This window comes from Mustela erminea, chromosome 6 (assembly GCF_009829155.1).
Source record: "Mustela erminea isolate mMusErm1 chromosome 6, mMusErm1.Pri, whole genome shotgun sequence".
Taxonomy (NCBI): domain Eukaryota; kingdom Metazoa; phylum Chordata; class Mammalia; order Carnivora; family Mustelidae; genus Mustela; species Mustela erminea.
Genome location: NC_045619.1, coordinates 119,041,030 through 119,068,197, shown reverse-complemented (window position 1 = coordinate 119,068,197; position 27,168 = coordinate 119,041,030). Strand labels below are relative to the sequence as shown.

The 27,168-nt window shown below is 38.2% G+C and overlaps 1 protein-coding gene across 9 annotated transcripts; it reads right to left on the bottom strand.

Annotated features, from left to right (window-relative positions):
- Nucleotides 1–19: 19 nt before the first annotated feature.
- SUV39H2 (suppressor of variegation 3-9 homolog 2) lies at nucleotides 20–26,083 on the bottom strand. 9 transcript variants are annotated; one of them, XR_004287134.1, is made up of 7 exons: nucleotides 25,110–25,701; nucleotides 22,729–22,874; nucleotides 8,511–9,182; nucleotides 6,283–6,429; nucleotides 4,782–4,911; nucleotides 2,652–3,993; nucleotides 20–1,077 (listed from the first exon to the last, which is right to left on the bottom strand). XR_004287134.1 is itself a non-coding variant. In XM_032349474.1 (7 exons), exons 1-7 carry the CDS (start codon nucleotides 25,531–25,533, stop codon nucleotides 1,066–1,068), a joined length of 1,605 nt encoding a protein of 534 aa, XP_032205365.1. In that variant the 5' UTR covers nucleotides 25,534–25,704; the 3' UTR covers nucleotides 20–1,065. The 9 variants fall into 9 exon arrangements, 8 of the variants coding, with proteins under 8 accessions (XP_032205365.1, XP_032205366.1, XP_032205363.1 ...); XM_032349474.1 differs by having other exon boundaries at nucleotides 2,652–2,725; nucleotides 25,110–25,704; XM_032349475.1 differs by lacking the exon at nucleotides 25,110–25,701 and adding an exon at nucleotides 25,827–26,083 and having other exon boundaries at nucleotides 20–2,725.
- Between the last annotated feature and the right edge of the window lie 1,085 nt (nucleotides 26,084–27,168).

Below are 27,168 nucleotides of genomic sequence, written 5' to 3'. Positions count from 1 at the left end.
CAGTCCTATTAACAGATTTTCTCCAGCACTTTGCGGTATGCTGGCATTTTACAGATTAAGGAAGCAAAGGGAGAGATGGCACTTAAAACGAGTTTAAGTGGCATCTCTAAAACAGTTTGCAGATCCATTTAAATGATATGCAGTATCGCCAGGCTGCACTGATCCCTTTTTCCTAGCTCAGCAGCTACTCCCAGCTGTTGATGAAACACATTCCACAGACTCCACATGACTGAAGTAAAAATAACGCGGATCCCATTTTGCCCCTCTCTCCTATGAGTACTATTATCTAAATGCCAATGAGTAATAAAATCACTAGAGACTAGTAGAGGTTGCAGATCATTGGTTGAATATCACCTCATAACTACAACAGGCCTAATACAAGAACCCAGAGACTTCATTTTTTATTTACAGCTCTAAAAATTTGTTACACTTCATTATTACAAATCATATAATCGAATGTAACTATATGTTCACTGACACCAAAGACCTCATCTTAACAGTCTAGTTTATAACCCAAGGTGGGAACTCACCACACGCCTGGACACATTCTGCTGAAGTTTTTAGCACTTTATAATCACATCACCAATTTACATTACACAGTGCCATGTTCTGTTTTCTAGGTCAACCTGGCATAATAAATGTCAGCTGAAGGAATTTAAAGGCTAGGAGCACTCAAACAAACTAAAAAACCACCACCACCACCACCACCATCACCTTGTTGTGCTCACCCAAGATTTTAAAGTACAGGCTCGCAGTACGGAATAACTAGCAGACACTTACGTACGGCGCTTGCTCTGGGATGATGCTCCGTTCTCTTATACGCTGGATATCAACTCCTTTATTCCTCACCAACACCCTTTGAGGTAGATAAATTTATTCTCCCCATTCATAAATGAGGAGGCTAAGGCACAGAGAGGTTAGTTCACACAGCTGGGAAGGGGGAAAGCCGGGACTGAAAACGCAGGCTGTCCGAGCTCAGAGTCTGCGCACTCAGCCGCTGGGCAGTAATGCCTCTCAGAGAGAGCACAGGACCGGGCAGGACTCAGTATAGTGGCTATTTGATTTTTACTTTAAGAACTGTGAAGTAGAAAAAACAATGTGAAAAAAAAAAAGTTTCAAAATGCCAAGATAGTCCTAGAAACAGTGCTGTGGCTAGCCACATTTGCCTTACAGAGGAATCCAAGAGTTACATGTTTGTTTAAACAAACGGTACGGAATTGAGGACCTTTTAGTCAGGTAGTTACTGGCCTGGAGCCGGGTGATCTTGGGCACACTACTGTTACTGAACTAGTCTAGACTCCCTTCCCTCTGCTGTGGTCCAGGGTGGAGAGCACCAGCCTCACCAGTTTATGAGGAGCTCAAAGAATAGGAGCTTTAATTGAAGATTCCCTTACAGTTCCAGGCAGTTTTTATTTAGCACAATGTGTTTAAGTAACCTGGTGACTAATAATGCTCAAGACATTTTACAAGTATCCATCCATACCCATTTTAGGCTATGTAAAATTCTACTTTAATATTCAAATGGATCAACCATGACCATGATAAACTTCAAAAGGAACGGTGTAAAAACCTTTGGCTAATCTCAAAAGCAAGTAGTCTGGAATGCACCAGTGTTTTTTGACCCTTTCGTACAAAGCCTTACTGGAAATGACAGTAAAATAGAAACAAAGCTAAGCCACGATAAATAGAAAATCAAATGCCAAACTAAATTTATTTTGCTGAAGAAAAATGAACTGTAAGAAAAATAAGTGCAGTCTAGATTTTGCACAGAGGGGGAGAAGACCCTGAGATTACCAACTGTTTATCACGATCCTCGTGTAGGTACTGAAAACAGTATCAATACAACTCACACAGTGGATTTACAGTTTTAACTCAATCTAAATATTACCCTTGAATATTGGCTATATTTATACTGAGAGAACAAATTCTGACAACTTGGGAAACTAAAGAAGCTAAATGTTGACTTAAAATGGTTAAAGGCTTTTAATAGCTTCATGTAGGGAGATACTGATTAGGTCTAGCTTTTTAATAAAATAAGTAACAGGTAATTAAACTCTCAAAGACCCATTAACAAATGGACAAAATGAAACAAATTTACTGAAAACAGCCATTCCCTTTGCCCTCCTGTTTTACATTTGTTTTTACCACAAGAAGTAGACAAGAATAACTAGACAGTAAAACACAGACTTTTTAAGAAAAAAATATTAAAATATTAAAATTACACCTTTAAACCCGTGAGAATTATAATTCAGAGTAAGGTTGGCCATTGAAGCACCTGTAAATCTGTGATGCTTTCTTACCACACACACCATGTGACTATTTTCTCATAAAGAAAACCTAAGAAATGGCACCCAAAAATGTATTTTTCCTTGCCACCTGCAGATTTTGGTTAATACACTGAGACTCCAAACATGTAAAAATTTACCCTATATTATGAAAGAGCAAAGTCATGTGGTAGCAGTATAATGCATAATAAAGATGCATTCTCCCCAAAAAGAGGCTCAAGATTAAGAAGATATTTGAAGTGCTGCATTCTTGAAGTCAGTTCGATTTTACCCAAACTTATTGTAGGTCATTAAAGCAATGGGGCAATGAGCTTAGGTATAATTTAATTAGGAATACTGAAAGCCAGATTTACTTGCTGCGCTTACCTTTACGTTGGACACCATGATTACAAATGCCGCAATGAGAGATGAAAACACATTTTTTCCCGACTGAGGTTTTACTATGCAGGAAAATAAAAACAAAAACCAAACAAGGAATATATTCCATTTTAGTCTTCATGGTTCAAGTAAAAAAAGCTCTCATTATTTAGGTACATACTTTGGCCAAGCCAAGTTTAGCTTTATCACATTTAAAAAATTCATGTATAAAAAATAAGTATCAGTTCAAAATATAGATTATTTTAAGAAGGGCCTGTACGAAATACAAAAATAATTAAATTTGGTGGAAATGTTACTACTGCCTGAAATTCAGAAGATGTAACATGAATGTATTGTATGAAACATTATTGTTAGGGGCAGCTACACGCAGGGGTAGCTCGTTTTACTCTTTATGTTTAGACCAGAGGTACTCTACATGGATCTCTTAATTCATGTCACTAAGAAGGGCTCTTTAAGTGCTCCCTTTCCTCTACCTGGCACTCCAAAAAACCCTCCCGTGGTCCCACTGCCCCATCCTTTCAAAGCAGCATAATGGTCAGCCATGCTACAATTTGAGAGCTTTTTGGAAATTTTTCTTTTAAGGGAATAAAAGTCTTGAAGAATTATTGGTTCAGACATACATGCTTCATATAACAGCTTCAAAATATGAAACTGAGCTGTAATTAAATTCTTTTATATTTAATTTTAACCTTAAATTTCTATATCAGTAAGACCCAATATTTTCATGAAAGTAGGAAAATAGTATAATTCAGTATCATTTGTTTGTCTCAAATACAAGTACAGTAAGTAATAATGGGAATGACAACAGAACAGAAATAACACTTGTATATATTTACCCAAACTGGATTACCTTTGTCTAAATTCAAAGTGTACGCAGGTTGAATATTTGATCTGAGTGACTGTTCACTATCAGTTCAATGCTTAAACACCAAAGGAGGCATTTCTTTATTCCCACAGACTTTGTATGTATGTATATGCTCATCTGTAAATAGTTTTCATGTTGGTATCTCATTACTAAATATGTGTATTTCAAATTAGTCTATGACCCTGTGTTCTTCTCTTCAGAAGCATCAGTAATACATTTGGCCAATAGTTTGAAACATGAACTGTAAATTAACAAAGCATATAGTCTTGATAATATGAAAAGAGTCCCAAATACTTTTTTGAAATGTCAACATTAGAAAAAAACAAAACTACAATCATCAGCTCTATTTCCTGAAAATTCAGTTGAGGTAACCTCTGCAAGTCACAGCTCCACACTTGCACACAGTTCTGACCCTCTTTTTGGCTGGGCTGTGGTCAACAGAATCTGAAGATATATCTCCAGAACCTGATTACATAGAAAAAGAAATACGGAAATAAGACAATTCAGAAGGAAGTTCAAATTTTCTATCACAGTTTTAAGTAAATGTGTATATTCAGAAACAAATCACTGAATTATCTTCAAAGGATGGTGTGGGCTAGTAAGAGATAAAAGCATATGCTATTAGCCCATATTTCTAAGAATAGCTTTCAGAAATGATGGGAATTAATGGGAAAATCTGATACGCATTTAGTTTCATACATGACTTAAGAGCCATAAAGTGAGGCCAAAACAAAGGAAAAACATTGATTGCTTAGAAAATACTTAGAAAAAATAAATACTTAGAAAAAAAAAAACAAAGGAAAGAAAAAACATATTGTTAAAGGAAACAAAATATCATTTTTCTTTTTTTTTTTTTTGAAAAAAGCCAAATCCAAGTAGGAATGGATTAAGTTCACTTGTGATTTAAGTTCTATTTTCAATCTTTTGAATATACATCTCTTAGTCAATATTCAGAAGTGCATTACAATTTTAAAATACAAGTAATATTGAGAAAAGATGTATAATAAACTCTCATAATGGAACTTATGAAAAAAGCAGGTGGCAACGTGATACAGAGAAAAGAGCATTACTCAGCTTAAGGTCAGGCAGACCTGGATTCTAGTTCTACCTCTGTCAGATTAGCTTTGTGACCTCGTTTTTTCTCTTCTTTAATACTTGCTTGGTTCAGATCTTTTGGTTCAGGTCTTTTACTACTCTGCTTCTTCATAACTGAAACAACTGGACACCAATCAAACTGTACTTGAAAACCGTACCTTTCATTTGATAATCAAAAGTGAGCTCTTCTCCAGCATATATGGTTCTTGTGGAAAATAATGCTATTCGGGGAAGACGGGTGTCAAGGTTGTCGATGAAAACATTGAAAACCTGAAGATTTGGGTCACACTAAAAAGGAACATTAGAATCCATTTATGTAAAAAATGACATGAATAGGCTCTTCTACATGCCATATAAAATATTTAATTTCTTGACTATTATTTTAAGTTCTATTAGAAATTACATTATTGTTCAGCAGTCTTTGAGGCATGCAAATTAAAAAATACTGTTTTCACTTATAGAAAATCTCAGACATACACAACACTAGTAAAAATATTCCACATATATTCACCCTGCAGCTTTAACAATTAACATTTTTACCAATCCTGTTTCATCCAGTCTCAACTTTTTAACTTCTCTGAGGATTTGTCATGCAAATCCTAGATAACATTATCATTTCACCTGTATTTAGTTCATTTCAATAAGGTGTAAAGGAATAGAATAGTTATAGTTATATTCTATTCCTTTACGCCTTATTGATAACTATTTAAAAAATCAAGTATAAAAAAATCAAGTCAGCATTATACAACTCAAATTTCATACTGCATGCAGTTCCATTACTTTAACTTCTATTTGGGTTATTCTTTAATATTTTGAAAATTCTACATTAAATTCTGGATAATGCAAGAACATCTAGTGAATCATCCTAAGAAATCAAAGTTAAGTGTTTACCTGTTTAGAATACATTTGAGAGTATCTCAAATTTATCATTAGGAAAAAAAATTAAAGCAAAAGTTTAAGTCAATCAAAAAAGCTAACAAAAGAGTCAGAAGGTCTCTGACATTTCCCTATTTAAACATAAGCTAGTTTCTTGGTATAAAATCCAAGGAAAGTTTAGCATGGCCTACTTCCTTAGATGGGCAGCTACATAACCTACCCTTATCTGTGGGCACTTAGTAGGTACCCAGTAACTATTCATCTCCCTTATTTTTACAAATAGTTTATAAAATTCTACAGTTAGCGTTCCAGGTGTATTCTAAGTTTGTTTCAAACATGAATTAAAAATACTAACTTATAATTTAGAAAAACAGCCCTAAATACTTAAGTACTCTACAAGTTCTTAAATTTTATATATGTATTAACATGTTACATGTTAACCCCTCCAGCTGCATGTGATTTCTAACCTTTCTACCTGCCTAATTCCTCCAATACCTTCATCCTCTACATTAAGACAAAACCTAACTTACAAAGTTATGGAATGATTAAATGAAGCCGTATACATGAAAACTCTGCAAAATGCATGGTATTTGGTAGGTACCTTAGTGAATTTTCCTAATACAGCAATAATACCATAAACTAACCTAAGAGGTCTTTGTATTAAAATACTCTGGAAATATTAAAAGGGTAAGTAATCTAAAGATAATTATTCCTCAACTATGGAAAATCATTAAAAACACTGCTAAGTTGATTAGTCCTGTCTACTCTTTAAGTGTCACTTACACTGTGATTCACAAAATGAGAGACATTTCCATATCGGGCTGCATCCACTGTGAATTCATCAGATTCATAATCCAGATCAAAGAGATATGTGATTCCCTTGTTGTCATATAACTGCCCCCGTCTTTCTGCTTCTTCACTTGTGATTACCTAAAAAGAAAAAACTATAGTATATTATATAGCTATTGTTGAACTGAAGAAACACTCGCCCATAAATTATTAACATACTAATGCCTACAAAGGTTTAAAAAGAAATTAGAGTGTCATCAAGACAAATATTCACACAAACTACTCTAGAAGAGCTGGATGAAAATATGTGGGAAACTAAGGGTGGAAATGACTGCAAAAGAATCAAGGCTGTTTAGGACAGGAATTAAGACAACCCACAATTAAGACAGTACTACTTTCATTCCAATGTATTCAGATGTTCAAAATGCTACCCAATTATAGCTTTCTGCAGGACATAAGGGAATGTAAAGGACTAAATTTACAAGTAAAGATACTCATTTAAACGACACAGATGGAACTAGAGGGTATTGTGCTTAGCGAAATAAGTCAATCAGAGAAAGACAATTATCGTATGATCTCACTGATATGTAGAATTTAAGAAACAAAACAGAGGATCATAGGGGCAAGAGAGGAAAAAATAAAACAAGATCAAACCAGTTGGGAACAAACCTTAAGAGACTCTTAATCAGAGGAAACAAACTGAGGGTTGCTGGGGGTGGGGGGGAGGTGTAGACGGATGAGGTAACTGGCTGATGGACATTAAGGAGGGCATGTGATAGAGATGAACACTGGGTATTACACAAGACTGAAGAATCACAGACGTGTACCTCTGAACCGGTAATACATTATATGTTAATTAAAAAAAAAAGTAAAGATACTCTAAAATGTTATTATTCCTGGAACTAATCTGTGCAGTTACAAATGGAAATTTGTTACTACAGGAAAGAAGGCATGCTAAATTTGCAGTCAACTGTATGGACAAAGTTTAGTTTTGCTGAATCAGTCGTTTTCATGAAATTCTGTAGCTCAAAACCATCATCTATAGTTCTGTTCTAAGAACACAGCTTTACCAGATGCTCAGCTTAGGAAACCAAAAATGTCTAAAGTGATTCTTGGTGTCAACCAGACTTAACCACTGCAGTCAGTAAGCCAAAATGGGAGAATTTGATTATACAAAAAGAATTTGATTATACAAGATCTGGTATACAAGATCTCAAATAGTGATTTACAATAATCTGCTGTTGTCTAAAAATTGAAGGATCGAAGTAGGGTTCCAATTTAATCTCAGTATTCTAGATGAATACAGATAATTATACATGACCCAATTCCACATAACTTTTAAAATGTCAGATGTGACAACCTGAGATACGTTAGTTACACTTGTATTCTAGTCACTACTTAATCCTTCACCCAGTTTGAGGAAGTGTAGCTCAGGGGCAAAGCACACTCATCTTAGATACTTGGTTTTGAATCCTGGCTCTTCTTCACTACAATGTGACCTTGTGCAAGTTGCTCAACTTCTCTGTGCCTGTTTCCTCATCTATAATAATGGAGGTAACACTGATACCTCCCAGTTATTTAAAGGATTAACGAGTTAAAACACAAGGTGCTCAAAATAGTATATTTTGTACATACAAATACTATTTTTTTCTAGATTTACATTATACATACAAGAATATCAGTTCAGTCTTTGGCAATTTAGAGAAGAGTCTCTTGCTGAGCTATAAGGAATTTGGGTTTTCTGGTGGATGCAATAAATGCTTTTAAGTTTATTTTACAACACTTGCTCAGAGAGCATTTGTCTACGGTATCTCTCACATTGATATAATGTTTAGTTTTGCCAACTACACTTAACCATATTTAGTCAAGTGGATGAATTATAATCTAAAAGTTTTCAAAGTCAGCAGATATTTAGATCTGATTTTCTTCTTAGGGCTTTTATGTAAAATTGATTGTCATATTTTACAAATTCCAGTTTCAATGACTATTAATGGATGGTTCTGAAAGAAGACAATTTTGTCATTATATATATATATATTTTTTTGTTTTTGTTGTTGTTGTTCATATACAAGTTTGTATTTCTAACTATGCCAGTGAACCCTTCTCTCAAACCTGAAATTTTTACATACTTGCAAATGGTAATATAAAAACATACCAATATTTGTTACTGATGTACAAAAAAAAGCATAAATCTTGCATTGTTTGTTATAAGGTGAACATACCTCTCCAACATATTCCATGACAAAACTCATCCTTTTAATCTTCACAAGGGTTTTTACACCCCAGCCACAACCATTGCTAGTTCGAAAGATGCAAAGTGAATACTGGGTGCCTTTTTGTACAATCCTATTGGGACAATCAGGTCCACACTGACACCTTGAGTTGCATTCATAAATGGGGGTACCAGGTGGGATTTTGATTTGCTGGTTTTTATTATAAGCCAAAAGAACTCCAGCTTCAGCAGGACAACATTTCTCAAAGAAGCAATCTGTACATGAACAACCAAAGGTCGCTTCATTGACTAAGCTGATTCCAGGAGCTGGTTTGTATTCATTAATGTAGTAGAAGTCTGAAGGTGGGCCCTCTAAGTCAACAGTGTTTTCAACAAAAATCATTCCTTTATGATTCTTTCTTCTGTTGAGTTCATCTTGCCATCTCTGCAGAGCTATCCTTTGTTTAGCCTTCTTTACAATGTACTCAGCAATGGCAGGTTTCAAAGCTTTGTTATTGTCTTTTAGAGATATTGCTTTGCCTTTGTTTACCTGAGATAAATAATTATGCTTGTCATTAGAGAACTGCTGTAGTAGTAATGGGCACTTGAGATTTTGCAAAGGTTCCCAAGTATTTGTAGAATCTGGCCATCCTTTCCATTTTACAAGATAATATTCCATATCCTTAAAATATAAAAGAAAATTGAAATCAGATGACAGTCCTAATTCCTTAAAATAATTTAGTATCTTAAAGAGTAAGGTAGCTGTTATCATTCTTCTTAATAAAGCTCAGAATATAGAGTCAGAGGTTTCTAGTGGATGAAATACAAAACGTAAAACATTTTTCTTTATGTTACATAAATTATGTACAGAATTTAGTTGTGGCATCATATGTTTGAAAGCACAGGTGAAAGAACTGCACATGAAGATAAGAGTACTGAAATTCACAAATATGTTGCCAGTCATTGTTAAAGTCGTATTTCTTATTTATCTCGATCCTGGAAACAGGTATTCTCAAAACTAACAATCTGTGACCTACGTTAGTGCTTCACAGCACAGATGGAGGCATCCTCTAAGGTAGGGAATTTTAATATTTTACATTGGATATAAGGCAAGTTCTATTTCTCAATATCATGGGCACACATCCCTTAGATGTTCTAGAGAGACAATGTCCAATACAGTCATTCCTAGCAGCATGCAGCTATCAAGCACCTGAAATGTGACTAGCCCAAATTGAGGAGTGCTTTAAACGCAATACACACTGAATTACAAACACTAAACACACAAAAAACTAGAATATTTCTTAACATTTGAAAAATACTGATTGCATACCGAAAAATATTGCTTTTACTGGATTAAATACATTTTTTTTTAAGATTTTATTTATTTATTTGACAGACAGAGATCACAAGTAGGCAGAGAGGCAGGCAGAGAGAGAGAGAGAGAGGAGGAAGCAGGCTCTCCGCGGAGCAGACAGCCCGATGCGGGGCTCGATCCCAGGACTCTGGGATCGTGACCTGAGGCGAAGGCAGAGGCTTTAACCCACTGCGCCACCCAGGTGCCCCTACATTATTTTTTTTTTAAAGATTAGAATGGTTTAAACTCTCTGTGCCCAACATGAGGCTCAAACTCACAACCCAAGATCAACAGTCACACACTCTATCGACTGAGCCAACCAGAAGCCCCCAATTAATTTATTACTGAAAGCAGTCTCACCTGTTTCATTTCACTTGTTTAATGTGATTACTAAAAATTTAAAGTTATATTTATGTAGCTTATATTATTTTACTGGACATCATGAATCCAGAGAATTCTTACCTTATTTAGACTCACCCGTGAATGGAGAAGGTAGCAGGCACTCAACCCATCAAAGAGCAAACATTTTGATTTAGCTTTCACACTGCTGTTGGTCCCTAGAATTTTGCCTTCCTACCCCAGCGACTTGACTAGGTTCTCTTCCCTTAAAATCAGGGAATGCCATGTTAAGTTTCTCTTTAAAAAGATAGTTAAGTGTGTATAATAAAACTCCAAAGTCCTTCAATTTTTTTCTTTGCCAGAATAACTCACATATATCCACATTCTAAAATATGAAAGGGATTAAACTGTATATTCTACAGTTTTTAGTTATTTTAAATCATGGATGTGGATTAAAAACTTAATTGGGATACACCTGCTTTTCCCTGAAATTTTTATTAAAAAAATTTAATTTTTATTAAGTTTTTATTATAAAGGATACATATAACACTTGTTTTACTATTCATAATTTACTCAGGCCAAATAACCTGGAACATTTAGGAAATGCTGCTGAGCCACAAACTGGGGTAAAGGAGCCCCCGGGCAGCTATGCTGAAGCAAGTCACTCAGCCACTGAGTTAGTTTATTTTCTTCCCACTGATCTGTCTCAATGTTTCAGTATATTCTACTCAATAAGCAATACTGCTTGTGAATTAAAGGAACTTTCCTTCTTTATGAAAATGGTCAAAATATGCTTTACCGGTTTAAAAACTGTGGTTAAATTAAGGTGTGAGGATATGCACAAAAACTGTACTCTTTTGAAAATACATATTCTGATTTCAGGGAAAAAAAGGAAAAGCTTAAACATATTGAAATGTTAGTCAAACTGGCTTACTGTTACACAGGCTCCTGTCAGGTAACTACTACAATTTAGGATTTATGTTAGTAGATATCTGCTCAACAGCAATGTGACCCACATAGGAGTATCTAACGTATTTATTCTACTTCTTAACTAAGAAAGTTTTAAATTTTTTTGACTCTGGAATAAAGCAATGCAACTCTGCCCACCCCCCCCTTTTTTTTTTGCTACAGTTTCCTACCATAACCCTGGATTATGCCAAAAGTTTTCAGCAAATAATGGAAGAAAGACAAACACTGGCTTCAAATCAGATTAAGCTAAATTATCATTCAGCAAAACCAGTAACACCATGACACTGAAGTCAGGTTCCATGCATATTGTTTATTAATGAGCCAGCTGCATTGTATGTCAATAATTTTGTATGTTAACCCCATCAGTGCCTACTTAATTTACGGATGGTAAAGATGTTTATAAAATGTGAGTGCCTTTGGATGTTTGTATAGAAATACTAGTAATATTTTATTTCTACTTGTAGACTTATTTTAGTAAGTGCATTTTACTTTAAATCCAAAAAAAGATATTTCCATCTTGAAAAAAATTAGTTATTTTACACAGAAAAATTAGTTTGGCCTAACAAATTTAATTCATTAAAAATTCCAAATAAAAGCCCAGAAGTTCATAAGCCTCATATATATCAGTATTTTCTTCTGATACGCAATCAACTCTTGATTACCCATAGAAATGGAGTACAGCTGTAAAATGACCCGTCAATCACTCCTGTATCATTTAGAATGCATCACAAGAATTTTTTCTTAAACACATTTTCCCCCACTATATTTGGCTCAGGTTAAATTCGTTCAAATATTTTAGTATTTAAAATAAGTATGTGAAAGCTCAAGCTTCTAGGGGGTGTGATGAGATGCAAGGTACTGCTAGTCTTTAGGAGTAAACTTCACTGGGAAAAGGTGGCAATAACATATAAAGTAAGTAGCAATGCAAGGCGGTACAATTTTAAATGACAAAACAAGACAGTAATTACCACTGATATAAAGGAGAAAATCAATATAGTCAGAAAGGAGCACAGAGAAAGCAGAACAAACTAAACTGTGAAAGACTGCTAGGATTTGTTGGGCAGGGAACAGGGCAGGCAGGATGAAAAACACCAGCAAAAGCGTGGGGCTAAGATTTGTATGAAGTATCCAGAAAACAGTGAAGAGATCGCTTTGGCTAGTTCAGAATACTGAAGGGAGAGGTTAAACTCTAACAGCAAGGCAAGAGCAAATTTTAGCCCTGAACACTCGACAGAGGCATTTGAACTTTTTTGTAGGCCAATGGTTTTTATAATTCTTAGAAAGCCATGGGGGTTCTGTGGGAAGCTTCATTACATACAAATACATCTGATTCCATCTTGTTTATTAGAAACAATTTACAAGTTTTCTAATTGCCAAGCCAATGACTCTTCGGTCTACATGTTACTTGACTTGGGCTTTGACATCACATTTCTCTCTTTACTATTGTTCCTTTACTGCCTTCTTTGCTGAGACTACTCACTATCACTGCCATCACCTAATGAAGATACTTGGGGCCCTGTCCTAGGCCCCTTTCCACACCAAGTATTTATCACTTTTGAGAATCTGAAGAAAGCTATGGACCTTCCCCTAACAAAAGTCACATATATACTAATTTGGATAATGGAGAATATTTGGATTCCAGAGGTTAAGAATCCTTGCTCTAAATGCTCTCTAAATGCTCCAGTGGTGTCAATTACATACTGATGATTTCCAAAACTTTATCAGCACACCCATGCATCCAATAGCCTACTGGATGTCCAGCAGGTTCTCATATCCCTCTATCTCCATGGAACTCACCACTGTCCTTCCTAAATGGATTTCCCCCACTGTTCCCCATCAAGGGTAATCTTACCCATCATCTACCCAGTCACATGAGTCACAAACTAGGAGCTCAATATAGACTCTCCTTCTCAATCCGTCACCAAGTTTCTCTCGATACTTGTTACTGTCCATCTTTACTACCACAGCTCTAGTTATTTCAGGCCTTCAATTCTTGCTGGGATTACTAAATTAATCTTCTAATTTGTTTCCCTACCTCCAAACTGACGACACCCTAATTTATCTTTAAGTTTTCTTACAAAAATAAGAAATCCATAGCACCAGTCATTCTGTAACTTTTTTGCTTAAGAATTTTAATGGCTCCCCCACTGCCTAAAGAATGAAGTTCAAACTTCCTGTTATAACAAAGATCATTCTTGATTGGGTCCTTGATGCCTAACACAGTCTTCCGGCATGGCCCCATTCACATAACCCTCTCTAGCCATACTGAAGCCATCCTGACTCATGGCTGCTAATATTTGAACATGCCAGGCCTTTTCACCACTTTCTTTACAAAGTTCTAATTAAAATGGCCTCTTACATTTCCATAATGAACTTATTTTGGTCTCATTTTTTATGTATGGAAAACCTATTCATCTTCAGAAGTCAGTTCAAATGTCACCTACCCTGTGAAGTCTTTCCTGCCTCTCTCACCCAGGGAGAACTGCCTACTGCCAATCCTCTTGTTCCCATTTCTAAACTTAACCAGAGACCAAGAGTGATGAAATCTTATTCTTCATAGCCCCCAAACCAAGCACAATTGCCTACTATATCCTACGCTTTGACTAAATGTTTCTGAATGCAAAACAAAAAATACGACTACCAACATGTATGCAATATAAAAAAAATCACTAGAGTAACCATATGGATCTTTAAAAGAAATACAACCGGTTAAGTTTGATCTGGATATTAACTTGTGTTTTTTTCAGTATTTATTCTGTCATCAGCGGTCTATAGCCAGTAAGTGGCAGCAAGCACAAAACCCTAATATATATATGAACAAAAAAACAAAAAAAAGAGAACAAAAAAACAAAAACTATCTTCCTGTTAGCTGATTTTTCCATCAAGTTTTGAAATCATCTTTTTCAGTATTAGTGGCAGAACAGCCTGAATCTAATTATGAAAACACTAGTGTTCCATGGAAAGTCACTGGATTTTCAGGCCAGTAAACTAACCAAGTAGCAATTCTGAGAATTGGGCTAGTGGCCTAAGACTGACACAACTGAGCAACATGACCCTGGAAAAGCCCTTTTTTTTCCTGATGCCTAAAATATGGATTTTAGTCAAATGATTTCTATGTTATTCTAGTTCTTAACAAACCCCTCTAAGTGCAATCAGTCTTTCAGGAATATTAATCTACGTTAGATGTGGACAATTCTCCCAGTATGAGCCATGCTCTGTGGTGGTTCTAGAGACACAGAACTACCTGGATAATTTATGAAGTCAAAGCTTTGGTAGTATTTCTTTCTTTCTTTCTTTCTTTTTTTTTTTTCCGTCAGAGAGAGTGAGCACAGGCAGACAGAGAGGCAGGCAGAGGCAGAGGGAGAAGCAGGCTTCCTCCTGAGCAAGGAGCCCGATGTGGGACTCCATCCCAGGACGCTGGGATCATGACCTGAGCCGAAGGCAGCGGCTTAACCAACTGAGCCATCAGGCATCCGAAGTATTTCTTTCTTAATATATGCTTGTTAAGGGAGAAGCCTTACCAATGTGCATGGGGGTTCTCGTTCTTCACTGATGAGCTAAGTATGTCAGAAATGTTTCCATATGAAAGGAGAACATGGCAAGAACATGGTGCAGAAAAACCATACAGGACTGACACTACCACAAATTGTTCAAGTGGACCCCAACATGAACTCACAATAGTAAGAGCCTTGCTGTTCCTCCAGTGAGTGTGCATTCCATTTCCCAAACTGGCTATTTCAGAACTCCTCCATTTTGTTCAAGGCCACAATCCCACTACCTCCCCCGTTATTTTCGGTCACACTAGACCTCTGTTCCTAATGCAGAGAGAAAAGAGAAACTCCCTTAATTTCCACCCTTCCATGGACATGTAACTAGGGAAAAGGTGGATGCAGATATAAGAGATGTACTTCATCAATTATCCCACCTCTCCTGTCTCTAGAGGTTCTCCCTACTTGTTCTCACCAGCATTTAAACCTCCCTGACTTTTTTTTTTAAGCCTCCCTCATTTTTTTTTAAGGTTTTTTTTTTTTTTTTTTTTTTTTTAATTTGACAGCCAGCAATCGCAAGTAGGCAGAGAGGCAGGCAGAGAGAGAGGAGGAAGCAGACTCCCCACTAAGCAGAGAGCCCGATGCGGGGCTAGATCCCCGGACCCTGGGATCATGACCTGAGCTGAAGGCAGGTGCCCCTTAAGTCTCCCTCATTTTTTAAAAGCAATATTAAACCAAACCACCTTTGAGATATAAATGCTGGAATATGTAAGGAATTTCAAAAAGATAGGATTAATTACTAAAAGTTGAGAGATGGGAGACTAAAGGTCACAGGGGTGAAGATTTCTTTTCAGTGTAAGTTCAATTTCTAAAACATTAGATTTCTACAGAACGGGGTTGGGGGGGTGTTTGCTGAGGGCTGGCGGCAGGCACAGGAGACTGGGCCCCCAGGCTGTAAAACATTAGATTTCTAAAATCACATACATAGATTGCCTTTGCAGATTTTTAAATATATAATTATAAACACCTTTAAAACTTGCATAGCCCTTTCTCCCTTTCTTCAAAGCTAGAATTCTTCAAAGCATGGTCCATACTACTTGACTCTACTTTCACCTCTAATTTCTTACTTTTCTTTCCTCTTCTTTTTTTCTTTCTCCTTCCTTCATCCCTTCCACCCTCCCTTCCTTTCTAAGATTTTATTTGTCAGAGAGAGAGAGAGAGAGAGAGAGAGAGAGAGAGCGCACAAGCAAGAGGAGTGGTAGGCAGAGGAAGATGCAGGCTCCCCACCAAGCAAGGAACCTGATGCAGGATTCCATGCCAGGACCTGATGCCTAGATTCCATACCAGGAACCCTGGAATCATGACCTGAGCCGAAGGCAGACACCCAACTGACTGAGCCACCCAGGAATCCTTCCCCTCTAATTTATTCTTTAATTCATTCTATTTTGACTTCTATCCATGCACAAATATATATATATATATATATATCTCTAACAGCATCAATGACCCTTCCATTGTTCAATCTAACGGGTCTCTCATGGTTCTTCTGTGACCCATTGGCTTCTTCCCTCTTGTGCTGACACTACCTTTCCCTCAGGTCTCATGATTGATTCTTCTGGTTTTCTTCCTACCTTTCTTGCCAGTTTGTCTCCATTGCTTTTATAGTTCTTCCCATGAGAACCCCTCCCCCCATTCCCCCCATACTACTCATCAGTCTAAGGGTTCTCTTCTCACATTTTCTTTGCTTGATACTACAGTAGCCTCTAACCATTTTCAAACCATTCATGGCCCAAGAGCCAGAACACCAACTTCAACACATCCATCTCATTATGTCATTCCCCTGGTCAAAACCACTAAATGTTTCCCTACTGCTTTTATTTTAATTTATTTTTTAAAGATTTTATTTATTTATTTGACAGAGAAATCACAAGTAGTTGGAGAGGCAGGCAGAGAGAGAGAGAGGAGGAAGCAGGCTCCCTGCTGAGCAGAGAGCCCCATGCGGGACTCGATTCCAGGACCCTGAGATCATGACCTGAGCCGAAGGCAGTGGCTTAACCCACTGAGCCACCCAGGTGCCCTCCCTACTGCTTTTAAAATAAAGTCCAAATTCTTTTCTTGGAGTGTAGGGAGCTGTGCTCTCTGGGTCCTCCACATCATTCTAGGGATCCTTTCGATCCCTCTTGCTGACTATGTTTCACTCACACTTTCTACTCCTTGAAGATTTCGGGTTCTCTTCTGCCTTAAGACCCTTCCCTACCTCTCGTCCCATCCTTTGGGACTGAGTTTAAACAACATTTCTTAGGAATGGCTGCCTAGTTTCTCCAGATGTTACAACCTGCTGTTACATTAGCACTTACCTCAACTCTAAGTACGCTGTACAATTACATTTAAGGTTTTCTATCCTCATTAGAAGATCAACTCCATGTATCAAGGGCCATACCGCTGTGTCATTAATTGCTGAGATCCCTAGTATCTAGCATATGACATGGCAGATGGCAATAAATATGTTAATTAATGGGTAACTGTATCCATTCTCAGAGCTTCAACTGCTATCTTTTTGCCAATTACTTCAAAATCTGTTTCCAGTTCTCATTCTGACCTAAAGCCACATTCTCAACCATGTACCAATCATCTTACACTTAAATGTTCTCAACCTTCACTTCCAAACCCAACACGGTCCTTCTATGTTAATCCTCCTATATTGCTGGGTCTTGGTAAGCAGTATTATCTAAACCACTACAAGTCAGAAGCCCATGTTTTCATACATGTGGATTCCCTCACTGCTGGATTTCTACCCAATCCTAACCACTAAATCATAGAATTGTACATTTTATAAGCATGATAATTTTTAAAAAATTTACTTATTTCTCTTTATCTCCTTTAATTTAAACATTATAATTTCTTGCCCAGATAACTGGGCAAGTGATTCCCCCATTACTGGAGAATGCTGTGAAAGTTCCTTCATTTATCTCTCATTCTTTCCCACTCCCACATTCTAGTACTCCATTCTCTGTAGAAAAACTATGAGTGACAGTGTACCTGTCTTTTTTTAGGCCTCAGTGCGATATCCCCTCTTCTGGGAAGCTTTCTGTGACCTGGCCCTGGTGCACCTCCCACAGATATATAATGAAGTCTGCTACTGCGTTTATTATACTATACTGTAGTGGATAGTTTACTTGTCCATCTTTCCAGCAGGCTGTGAGTTCCTTAAAGTGAGAGTTTCTGATTAATCTTTATTTTTCCCAGAATCTAATGTCGTACCAGACACACAAAAGAAATCAAATGTTTATTGAAATGACAGAAAGATGATATAGGAGCTATTAGTCGATAGATTGCCTCTGTAATCTAAATATGAAGCTAAGAAGATCTAGTCTACTGGTGATTGTGAGGATTGGGGAAATCACTGATGCAAAAGCCAATTCAATTCATTAAGCATTAACTAAATACCCCTTATGTACTAGAAACTACAGTAAGATAAGAGTCCTAGCCCTACATGGTTGCCAATTTAGCAGAGAAGGTATGAAAACAAGCTATAAAATGTGTCAAGTTCTAGAATACTAAGAACAGTGTTCGTTAAGTTCTGACTATAAAGCAATTAATATAGGGAAATGGGAGAGGGAAGAAGCCTCAAAAATAGGTAACCTTTCAGCTCAACTTTCCAGGCCAAAGAGAATTCTGTCAAGGAAAGAAAGGGAACTACAGTATTCCAAAGTGGGAACTGGATGAGAACAGCAAAAGGGTACAAGGGTGCCTAGCTCATAGTAGGTGCTCATTAAATGTTAGCTAAATAAAAGAATTTATACGTATTTCCGTATAAAGTAGGAGATGGAAAAAAAAAAAAAAGTAGGAGATGAAGCTGGAAAGATAGCTGATGGCCAGATAATAAAGAACTTCAGTACAAAAGGTCTCAGCTTGGATTGGTAGACATTAAAAGGTCTAAAGCAAGCTTAGATTGGTAGCCATTAAAAGGTCTATAGCAAGGCCCTAACACAATCAGAACTGTGTTTTAGAAACATCTGTAATGGCTTTGAGGAATATGGTATTGAAACAATGTCTCTTAAGAGCTGAATGGAGGGGTACGTGCCCTGAGTGTGAGAGGGAAGTAAGAAAAAAGGGAGCGGTATATTGAAATAATACCAGCTTATAAAGTAATTTGTGCTAGAAACAAGAAGAAATGAGGGACCAAAATGTGCAAGTAAGGGTGCTTATTCCAAAACAGAAGCCAAAAGGACTGATGAGAAGAACAAAGGAGCAAAAGAGCAAAAGCTATCTAAAACCTAACCACAGTAGTCAGAATCCTGTATAAGAATAAAAGTAGCGCCTTCAATGTAGGCATGGACCCTGATGTAACTAACTGTTCAAGTACAGCAAGAATGAACAGGAAAACACAAAGAGAGGGGAGGTAGAGGGTAGCCTCTATCCTATTAGATGGTAGGTAGAAAGGAAGAACTGAAAATGTCTGATCTTAAAATGTTATGGGGCGCCTGGGTAGCTCAGTGGGTTAAGCCGCTGCCTTTGGCTCAGGTCATGATCTCAGGGTCCTGGGATCGAGTCCCACATTGGGCTCTCTGCTCAGCAGGGAGCCTGCTTCCTCCTCTCTCTCTGCCTGCCTCTCTGCCTACTTGTGATCTCTGTCAAATAAATAAATAAAATCTTAAAAAAAAAAATAAAAAATAATAAAAAATTTAAAAAATAAATAAATAAAAATGTTATGTAAATGGAGGTACTACGGTTTTGTTAGCTTAGATACGGAACACTACTAGATCAGGATGCAGATTTGAGGGAGGAAAACAGGTACAGTTTTGAATATGCTGAATATGGGAACCTGTACAGTGTCCAGTTTGAAATGAAGTTCATAAAGAGGTCTATGCCTCACAAAGATTTGACAATCAGGGATAAAAATATATGTTTATAAAAAATAAAAAAAAATTAAAAAAAAGATTTGACAATCATAAGTCAAACAGATAGAAGTAGAAACCATGGGGAAAGAGGTCATCTACAGAGTCACTTCAAGGTGAGAAGAGGGCCAAGGGCAGCGCTGTGGAGGTTATTTACTTTCAGAGGAAGGACAGCCAAGAGATAAAAAAGGAGATTCAGAAAGAATAGTAAGAAAAATAGGTAGAAAAAGGAGGGAGCTAGAGATAAGTAACAATGATAGACAACACTTCTACAATATGACTATCACAGGTCAGTCTCTGTTGTAAGCATTTATCTACATCAACTCATTTAATGCTAATCATAACCCTATAGATGGATACTACAAGTATCCTCACCTTATAAGTGATGAAATAGAGAGGCTAAGTAATTTGCTAAAAGCCACACAACTAATAGATGGTAGATATGGAGTATGAGCATAGGCAGTCTCTCCTTGGACAAGAGAATATCAAAGAAAAGAGAGGCCAACAGTGTCAGACATTGCTAAGGAGAGTAAGATTTGAGGTCCTCATATTTGGAATTAGGAGTTCACAGAGAGAGGCATAAATCATTATAAAGTGGGTTAAAAATTTCATGAGAAGTGAAGAGACAAACCCCAGGAGAAAATTTTTATAAACTGTGTATCTCATGAGGGACTATTTGGCACATATAAAGAACTGTTACAATTATTTAATTTTAAAACAACCCCAATTTTAAAAATTGGGCAAAGGCTTGGAATGGACAGTTCTCCAAAGATACACAAATGGCTGAAAAGCACATGAAAAGATGCTCAGCATCATTAACCATCAGAGAAATGCAAATCAAAACCACAAGGAGGTACTACTCCACACCCACTAGGAGAGCTATAATCAAAGAGTCAGATAATAACATGTGTTGGTAAGGAGGTAGAGAAATTGAAACACTTGTAACACTGCTAGTGGGAGTATTCCTTTGGAAAAGTTTGGCATTTCCTCAAATGGTTAAACACAAACTGTATGAACCAGCAATTCAACTCTTAGGTATATATCCAAGAGACGTGAAAACATGTCCATACAAAATACTCTACATGAATGTTTATAACAGCATTATTTATAATATCCCCCAAACAGAAATAACACAAATGTCCAAGTACAGAGTAAATTATATATGCCATATCCCTATAATGAAATAGTTGGCAATAAAAAGGAATGATGTATTAATACATGCTGCAACATAGACAAACCTTGAAAACATCATGCTAAATAAAAGAAACCAATCACAAAGAACCACATACATATTGTAAGCTTCTGTTTGTGTAAATTGTCCATACAGGCAATCTACAGAAACAGAAAGTAGATTATAGGTTGGGTAGGGCCAATGGGGGAAGACTGGGGAGGTTTGGGGAGTGGTGGCTGAGTGGTGCAGAGTTTCTTTTTGGTGTAATGAAAATGTGCAACCATCACCATAGGCAACTTTCAAATAACTCTGAGAGCATGCTAAAAGCTCTGAATTGTACACCTTAATTTAAATTAGTGTACGGTATGTGAAATACATCTGGACAAAGCTGTTTTAAAAAGATAGTTGGAAACGAAGCAGAAGACAGGAATGCTTGAGCAGGGAGATAAGGCCGAAGACTGGGGGAAAACTGAATAGGTTTTACTGAGAGAAGTCAGTGGAAACACACACACACACACACACACACACACACACACACACACAAAAGCATCAGGGATTAAGAAAAATCCTAACGGGGATGGAGGAAGAAAACCGACAAACAGGGACAGCAAAGATAGAGCTAACTGGTGTAAAAGTAAATTGAGAGTTCATACTTGAAGGAACCCATTTTTCACAGAAAAAGAAGAAAGGGAAGTAAGTACTTCCCTGTCTGTGGCTGAATATAAAGATGAAGGATAGAGTAAGAAGTCCAAAAAAGTAATAGAAGTTAGAAAAGTTACTGACAAGAAAAGGAAAAGAAAGCAACAGATAAAAACCTTATGTAGAACTAAGTGGAGTGAGATTAGAAATAAGCTTTAATGGTGTGAGTATGTGTGATTATAGGATATTTTTGGCTAGATTGGTCAGGCCAGTTTATACACTGAGATGCCAGGTGACTGGGCTGTTTTGGGGTTGAAGGTTGCTGAAGAGTCTAGTGAAATGCTTGATCATAAAATCCCATTGAGTGGGAAAGGTAATTAAATGAAAAGATGATGGATGTTTCAAAGGAAGAACTGGATTTAATGACTGAATAAATATGAAAGACAAAGGAGGAGAATTTCTAATTCATATGTCTGAAAGAAATGACAACTAAATGACCAAAAAAGAGTTCTTAGAGAGGAACAGGCAAAAGAAAGATGAATTACTCAAAAATATATCATAAGGTTTAGATTGAGGAAGGTTCTTAGGAAAATAAACCTGTCATTTTTTTTTTTAAGATTTTATTTATTTATTTGACAGAAAGAGAGAGATCCCAAGTAGAGAGAGAGGCAGGCAGAGAAGAAGGCAGAGAGAGAGGAAGAAGCAGGCTCCCCAAGGAGCAGAGAGCCTGAGGCTCTGAGCCAAGGCAGAGGCTTTAACCCACTGAGCCACCCAGGCGCCCCAAACCTGTCATTTTAAAGAGAAACAGGAATCAAGTGAGGCCCAGAGAAGTTAAATGACTTTGATAAAGTCTCAAAGTATCAACCGAAGATCAGAAATGATTTCAAACTCCAAGCCATCCTACTGCATCACAGAACCTCCCTAATATCTGGAGTTTGACATGATACAGGACATATAAATGGTAATGCTTCCCGAGGAGATTCAATGGCACTAAAAAACTGGGTTTGAATTTCTAGGTTTATTTCAGATGATAGTGGGGAAATATGATTCAGGAACAAAATGAATGACAGGAGAAGCCAGTATGAGGTAAAACATTTGCTCTGGTAACCCACATGGAGATAATCAAGAGTTGGATGTAGAATGATATAAGCACCTTAAAATATTCTAATGCGAGAACATTTAATGCTTCAAAATCCTCTCAGTGTTACTTGGCAATATAGATGCTAGGACATATAAATTTATTATGGCTTAGAATTTTTAACATTAAGAGCTTTTGCTTACTTTTAAGGTTCTTTTTAGGTTACAGAAATATGAAATACTGAATTGAAGTCTGATTAGGTCTCTTTTAAGGGGCTAGATATTTGCCTTACCTTTACTACCTTGTAGTCACACAAGTATTCCACCTCATAATTGTTTAGATTCCTTTTGGTGATTCCAATCGATTTACATGTGAGTTTTTCTTTTCTACATAATTCCTGAAGAGTATCAAGTGAAACTAGGCAAGGCACACACCAAGCTACAATAAGAAAATAGAATTCTTTACTAATGAAGTAGCTACTCAATTAAAGCAAAAAAAAAAAAAAAAAAAAGGAAAAACTTAAGACCTCTATATCCCACCCTTCAACTGGCAATTTTATAGGACTGAAAATTCATATGACAAGAAACCATTTACGTGCCTTCAAGAAAAAGTTAAGCATTAAGGAACTATTTTGGTAAACTGATCTTCTTGGATTTTTTCCCATAGGTCTCTATCCTACTATGCTTAATTAATGTAAATTAAGTTCTACTAAACCACCTGAACAAAAAGCTTCAGGTCTGTAAGCTTTCTTAAAATTACATATAGATGCAAAGGTCAACAGAGATAAGGTTTTTACCTTTTCCATTATATTCTGCATAGAATACAAAGAATATAATTGGTTTTAATAAAATGTAGATCTCTAAGGCAAACTTATTAAAAATAAATAAACATCCTTACAAGTTATTAAAAACAACTTTCTCCCTTTCTCTTAGTTGGTCAATAAGAAATGAAATCTAATTGAAATATAACTCTATAGTATCATAGTTTTACATCACATGCCCTACTTTTCCCATTCCAGAATGAAGGAAATTTTAACTTTATTATTTTGCCTATGCTGTATTATTATCAAGGTAAATGAGCCCAAGAATTATAACAAATAATGAATTTATTTTCATAATACTCATTTCCTGTATTGTTTTTAAAGCCAAGATTTATAAAACAGTAATCAATTTACATAATCCATATACCCCCCCCAAAAAAAAAAAAAAAATCAGACACACTCATACTTAACCTTAGAGGAGCCAGTAACTAAATATGCTGAAGATTTTTACTTACAAATTTCTGTAAACAGTATGCTACCATATGGCATATAAAATATGTTACCGCAAACTGATGTTTAGAAATATGTAATAAACTTGGTTTTATTGCTAGTGTTATGGTAAGCACTCCAGAGAATCAAGGGTCCTCTGCCCCAGCCTTTGCTATCTGCCTACCTGACGTTAGTGATATTTCCATCTTTCCAGATTTCGGATTCACTGAAAAAATGTATGGGTGGGAGTTAAGTGGAATTAAACAAACAAAATCTACCAGTAAATTCAAGCTTTACTTGGTAGCTCTCCAAGGTAGTTCTGATAACCTTTTGTTTTGAGGTAAATTTCGAAGGAAGAGGGAACACACGGCAGCTTACTATATCCTTCCCTCACCCTTCCCAACTCATACTGGGGCTTCATTGTCAGAAACCTTGAAGCACGATTTCCACCACCTCGCTTCCCACAAAAGATTCATAATTCTAGACTACAAAAATGAAAGGTATTTTCTCAAAAAAAAAAAAAAAATTGGGGGGAGTGACTGCTTACTGTGGAGTAGTGAGTGGTTTGGGTGTAGGAGAGTGGTGTAACAGAAATGACCACTTAAAATGTCTTCCATTTAAAAAAACTTCGGGATGCTTTGTGTAAAGTTACCCTCACTATGCTGATCTCGGGCAAAGGAGGTTCCTTTTGGATATCACCCAAGCTGTGTATGGCTTGTTGTCGCTACCATTTTATCCAGTTTAACCTGAGGTTCAAGACAAGCCTGAACGGAAACGCTATTTTTGAGAAAAAGACTGTAACATAAAAACCCACAAACCCTTGGTTAACAATTCCGATTATCTAAAATGATGTATAAGATAATTCATTTGGAAGATTAAACATTTCATTACCACTACAAAAACCTTACACTAGGTTCCCAAGCGGAAGAAAAGTTTGGGGATAACGAGCTCATAATCTAGGTGGCGAGCAGTGCAAGCAAACACTTTAAATTCTAGAATGCCTTGAAAATTCCAGTCTTTCAGGGGGTGCGCGCGGCAAGCAGGCGCACACAAACAAGCACTACACGCTAGGTACCTAATTCTCTGGCGTCCGCATAAGTAACACGCAAGTTCCCGGTGGGTATAAAAATTACCTTAAGCCAGAGGCTACGTCTTCAAACACCCACTTACTGGGATATTCTCCGACGGGGAATTTACCCTTCTAGTGCGTCCATACTGAGGCGTATGCTCACTTATTTCCTGAGGGTTCACACTTCAGCCCGTTTCTTTTTTCCTCTGATACTGAGGTCACATTTACACCACCGGGTACTTCCCGCTCCCCAGTTAAAAAGCCAGCGCGAACACAAAACGTCCCGCCCAAACCACCACAAAGGAGTAAACCACACGCGTGCCCACAGGCCCTCGAGCACCCCCCCGGGGATTACCAGGAGCCGCGGCGGCCGCCCGAATACCTCCACACGGCGACCAGGCGGGGAGGGGCCTCCGGCCCAACGGGCAGCGGGGGCCGGGCCACGGGACCTCCGCGGAGCGAGAGACAGCCGACCTCGGAGCCGGGCGCGCGGACCGGGCCCCGCGGAAGCCAGGCGCAGGAGGAGACTGCGGGGAGCGAGCGGGCCGTGCCGTGAGAAGGGTCAGGGACCGGGGGAAGGGTGAAGCCCGCGGGGCGCCTTTAGGGGCCAAGGTGTCAGCAGAGTGGAAGGCGGCGTTTCGCCGCGTCGCGCTCTGGCGGCCCCACGGATCCCGGCCCCGCTTCCTGGGCCTTGGGAGTTTGCCTGGAGAACGGGGGATATTGAGGAGTGCCGCTCTCCAGCCCTCACCTCCTCGCGCCTCGGCCCCGGCCGCCGCCATCTTGAAGAGCTTTCATTCAAACTGGCGCGGTCTGACGGGATAGCTCAGCTGGCTTGACGCCCCGCCCCTGCCCGACCTGCGCGGGAGTCGGGGGGCCCGGGCTGGGGGCTGGAATCTGCGACGCGTCCTGACGTCACCGGAGACCGACCCCGGCCGCAGCGGCGAGCGCGCATGCGCCCCAAGCCCCATCCCTACGCGCGGGAGGGCTAGGAAGCCGCATGCGGGGGTTGGGGGGGTGGGGCGCGCGCGCGGTCCCGGCCAAGCGGCGCAATCTGAGTTAGCAGCCAGCCTACCTCGACCGGGTGGTGTAACTCCTAATTCGGGAGCGTACATATGCATCAGGCCTTCCCACGCTTTGTAGTTCTTCCACGTCATACAAAAATCCAAAATGTAGAGCGGAGCTGTATGGTGCAGAGTAGATTTACCTCCCATGCCTGTTCTTCAGCCACCTGAGCCCAACTAACCATTGTTTCTACACCCCTAGATCAAAGGTTCTCAAAATTGGTTGCATGTTGGGATCACTTGGAAAGGTTTTGTTTTTTGGTCCCACTCGCTGATATTGATTTAATTGGTATGGGGTGTGACATGAGCTTTGGAATTTTTTAGAGCTCCCCAGGTGATTGTAGTATGCAGCAGTTTGAAACCACCAGTCTCCATCTGTGCTTTTCACACTTGAATGGCCATAGGAATCATCTGGGGATCTTGTTAAAATGCAGATTCAAATTAGGTAGGTCTGGGCTGGGATCTGAGGTTCTGCCGTTTCTGACTAACTCTTCACCTGATGCTTTTTGGTGGGGGCTGGGGGGAGGGCAGGGTCCAGCGGAAGGGAAGTTTGCTAGCAAGGCTGCAGGACGCCTGGTCTCTGCTGGACAACTGCCTAAACTCCTAACAGTCTCCCCACCCCCCACCGCCCCGCCCCCATCCTCTCTTCACACCGCTTCCATGGTGATTGTTCTAAACAGTCTAACGCAGAAATCTTAGAAGAGTCAATTGGGAAACTCTGTGTAGAATGCCGTTTGACATTGACCAAGGATTTTGGTAATTTTTTGGACAAAAATTACAAAAATCTTTCAAAACATCATGTATAAATTTGGAGCACTGTAAACACAGAACATTGAAGAAATTAGTTTGATTCCATTGTGAAATACTGTCTAGCCAACTTAAAAAGATGTTTATGAAGCCTTTAGTTTCATGGGGGAATGTTTAACATGTTAAGCAAAAAAGCAACAACAAAAACCTATAAAAGTTTCAACTACATAAAAAGGCATAGGAAGATAAATGTAAAATCTTTGGGGGGTGATTTCCTTTTTGATTTCTCTTTACATATTTAACCATTTTCTATAGTGAGCATCTTTTTTTTTTTTTAAGATTTTATTTATTTATTTGAGAGAGAGACAGGGAGAGAGCGCATGAGCGAGGAGAAGGTCAGAGGAAGAAGCAGACTCCCCATGGAGCTGGATGCGGGACTCGATCCCAGGACTCTGGGATCATGACACTAGCCAAAGGCAGTCGTCCAACCAACTGAGCCACCCAGGCGTTCCTATAGTATCTTATTACCTTGGCAATAAGGAATAAAAAATCCTATCCAACCCTATTGCCTGGAAGCCCTAGTGTGGCATAGTGGTTCCTGTCCAC

Excerpts from the sequence above, each read along its gene's own strand:
- SUV39H2 (XM_032349472.1), bottom strand. The coding sequence starts at position 25,533 with ATGGCGGCGGCCGGGGCCGAGGCGCGAGGAGGTGAGGGCTGGAGAGCG. Across the intron at positions 22,875-25,109 it reads GGCGGCCGCCGCGGCTCCTG|CTTGGTGTGTGCCTTGCCTA; the intron begins GTAATCCCCGGG and ends TTCTTATTGTAG. Across the intron at positions 2,726-4,781 it reads TTTTGATTATCAAATGAAAG|TAAAACCTCAGTCGGGAAAA; the intron begins GTACGGTTTTCA and ends TTTCCTGCATAG.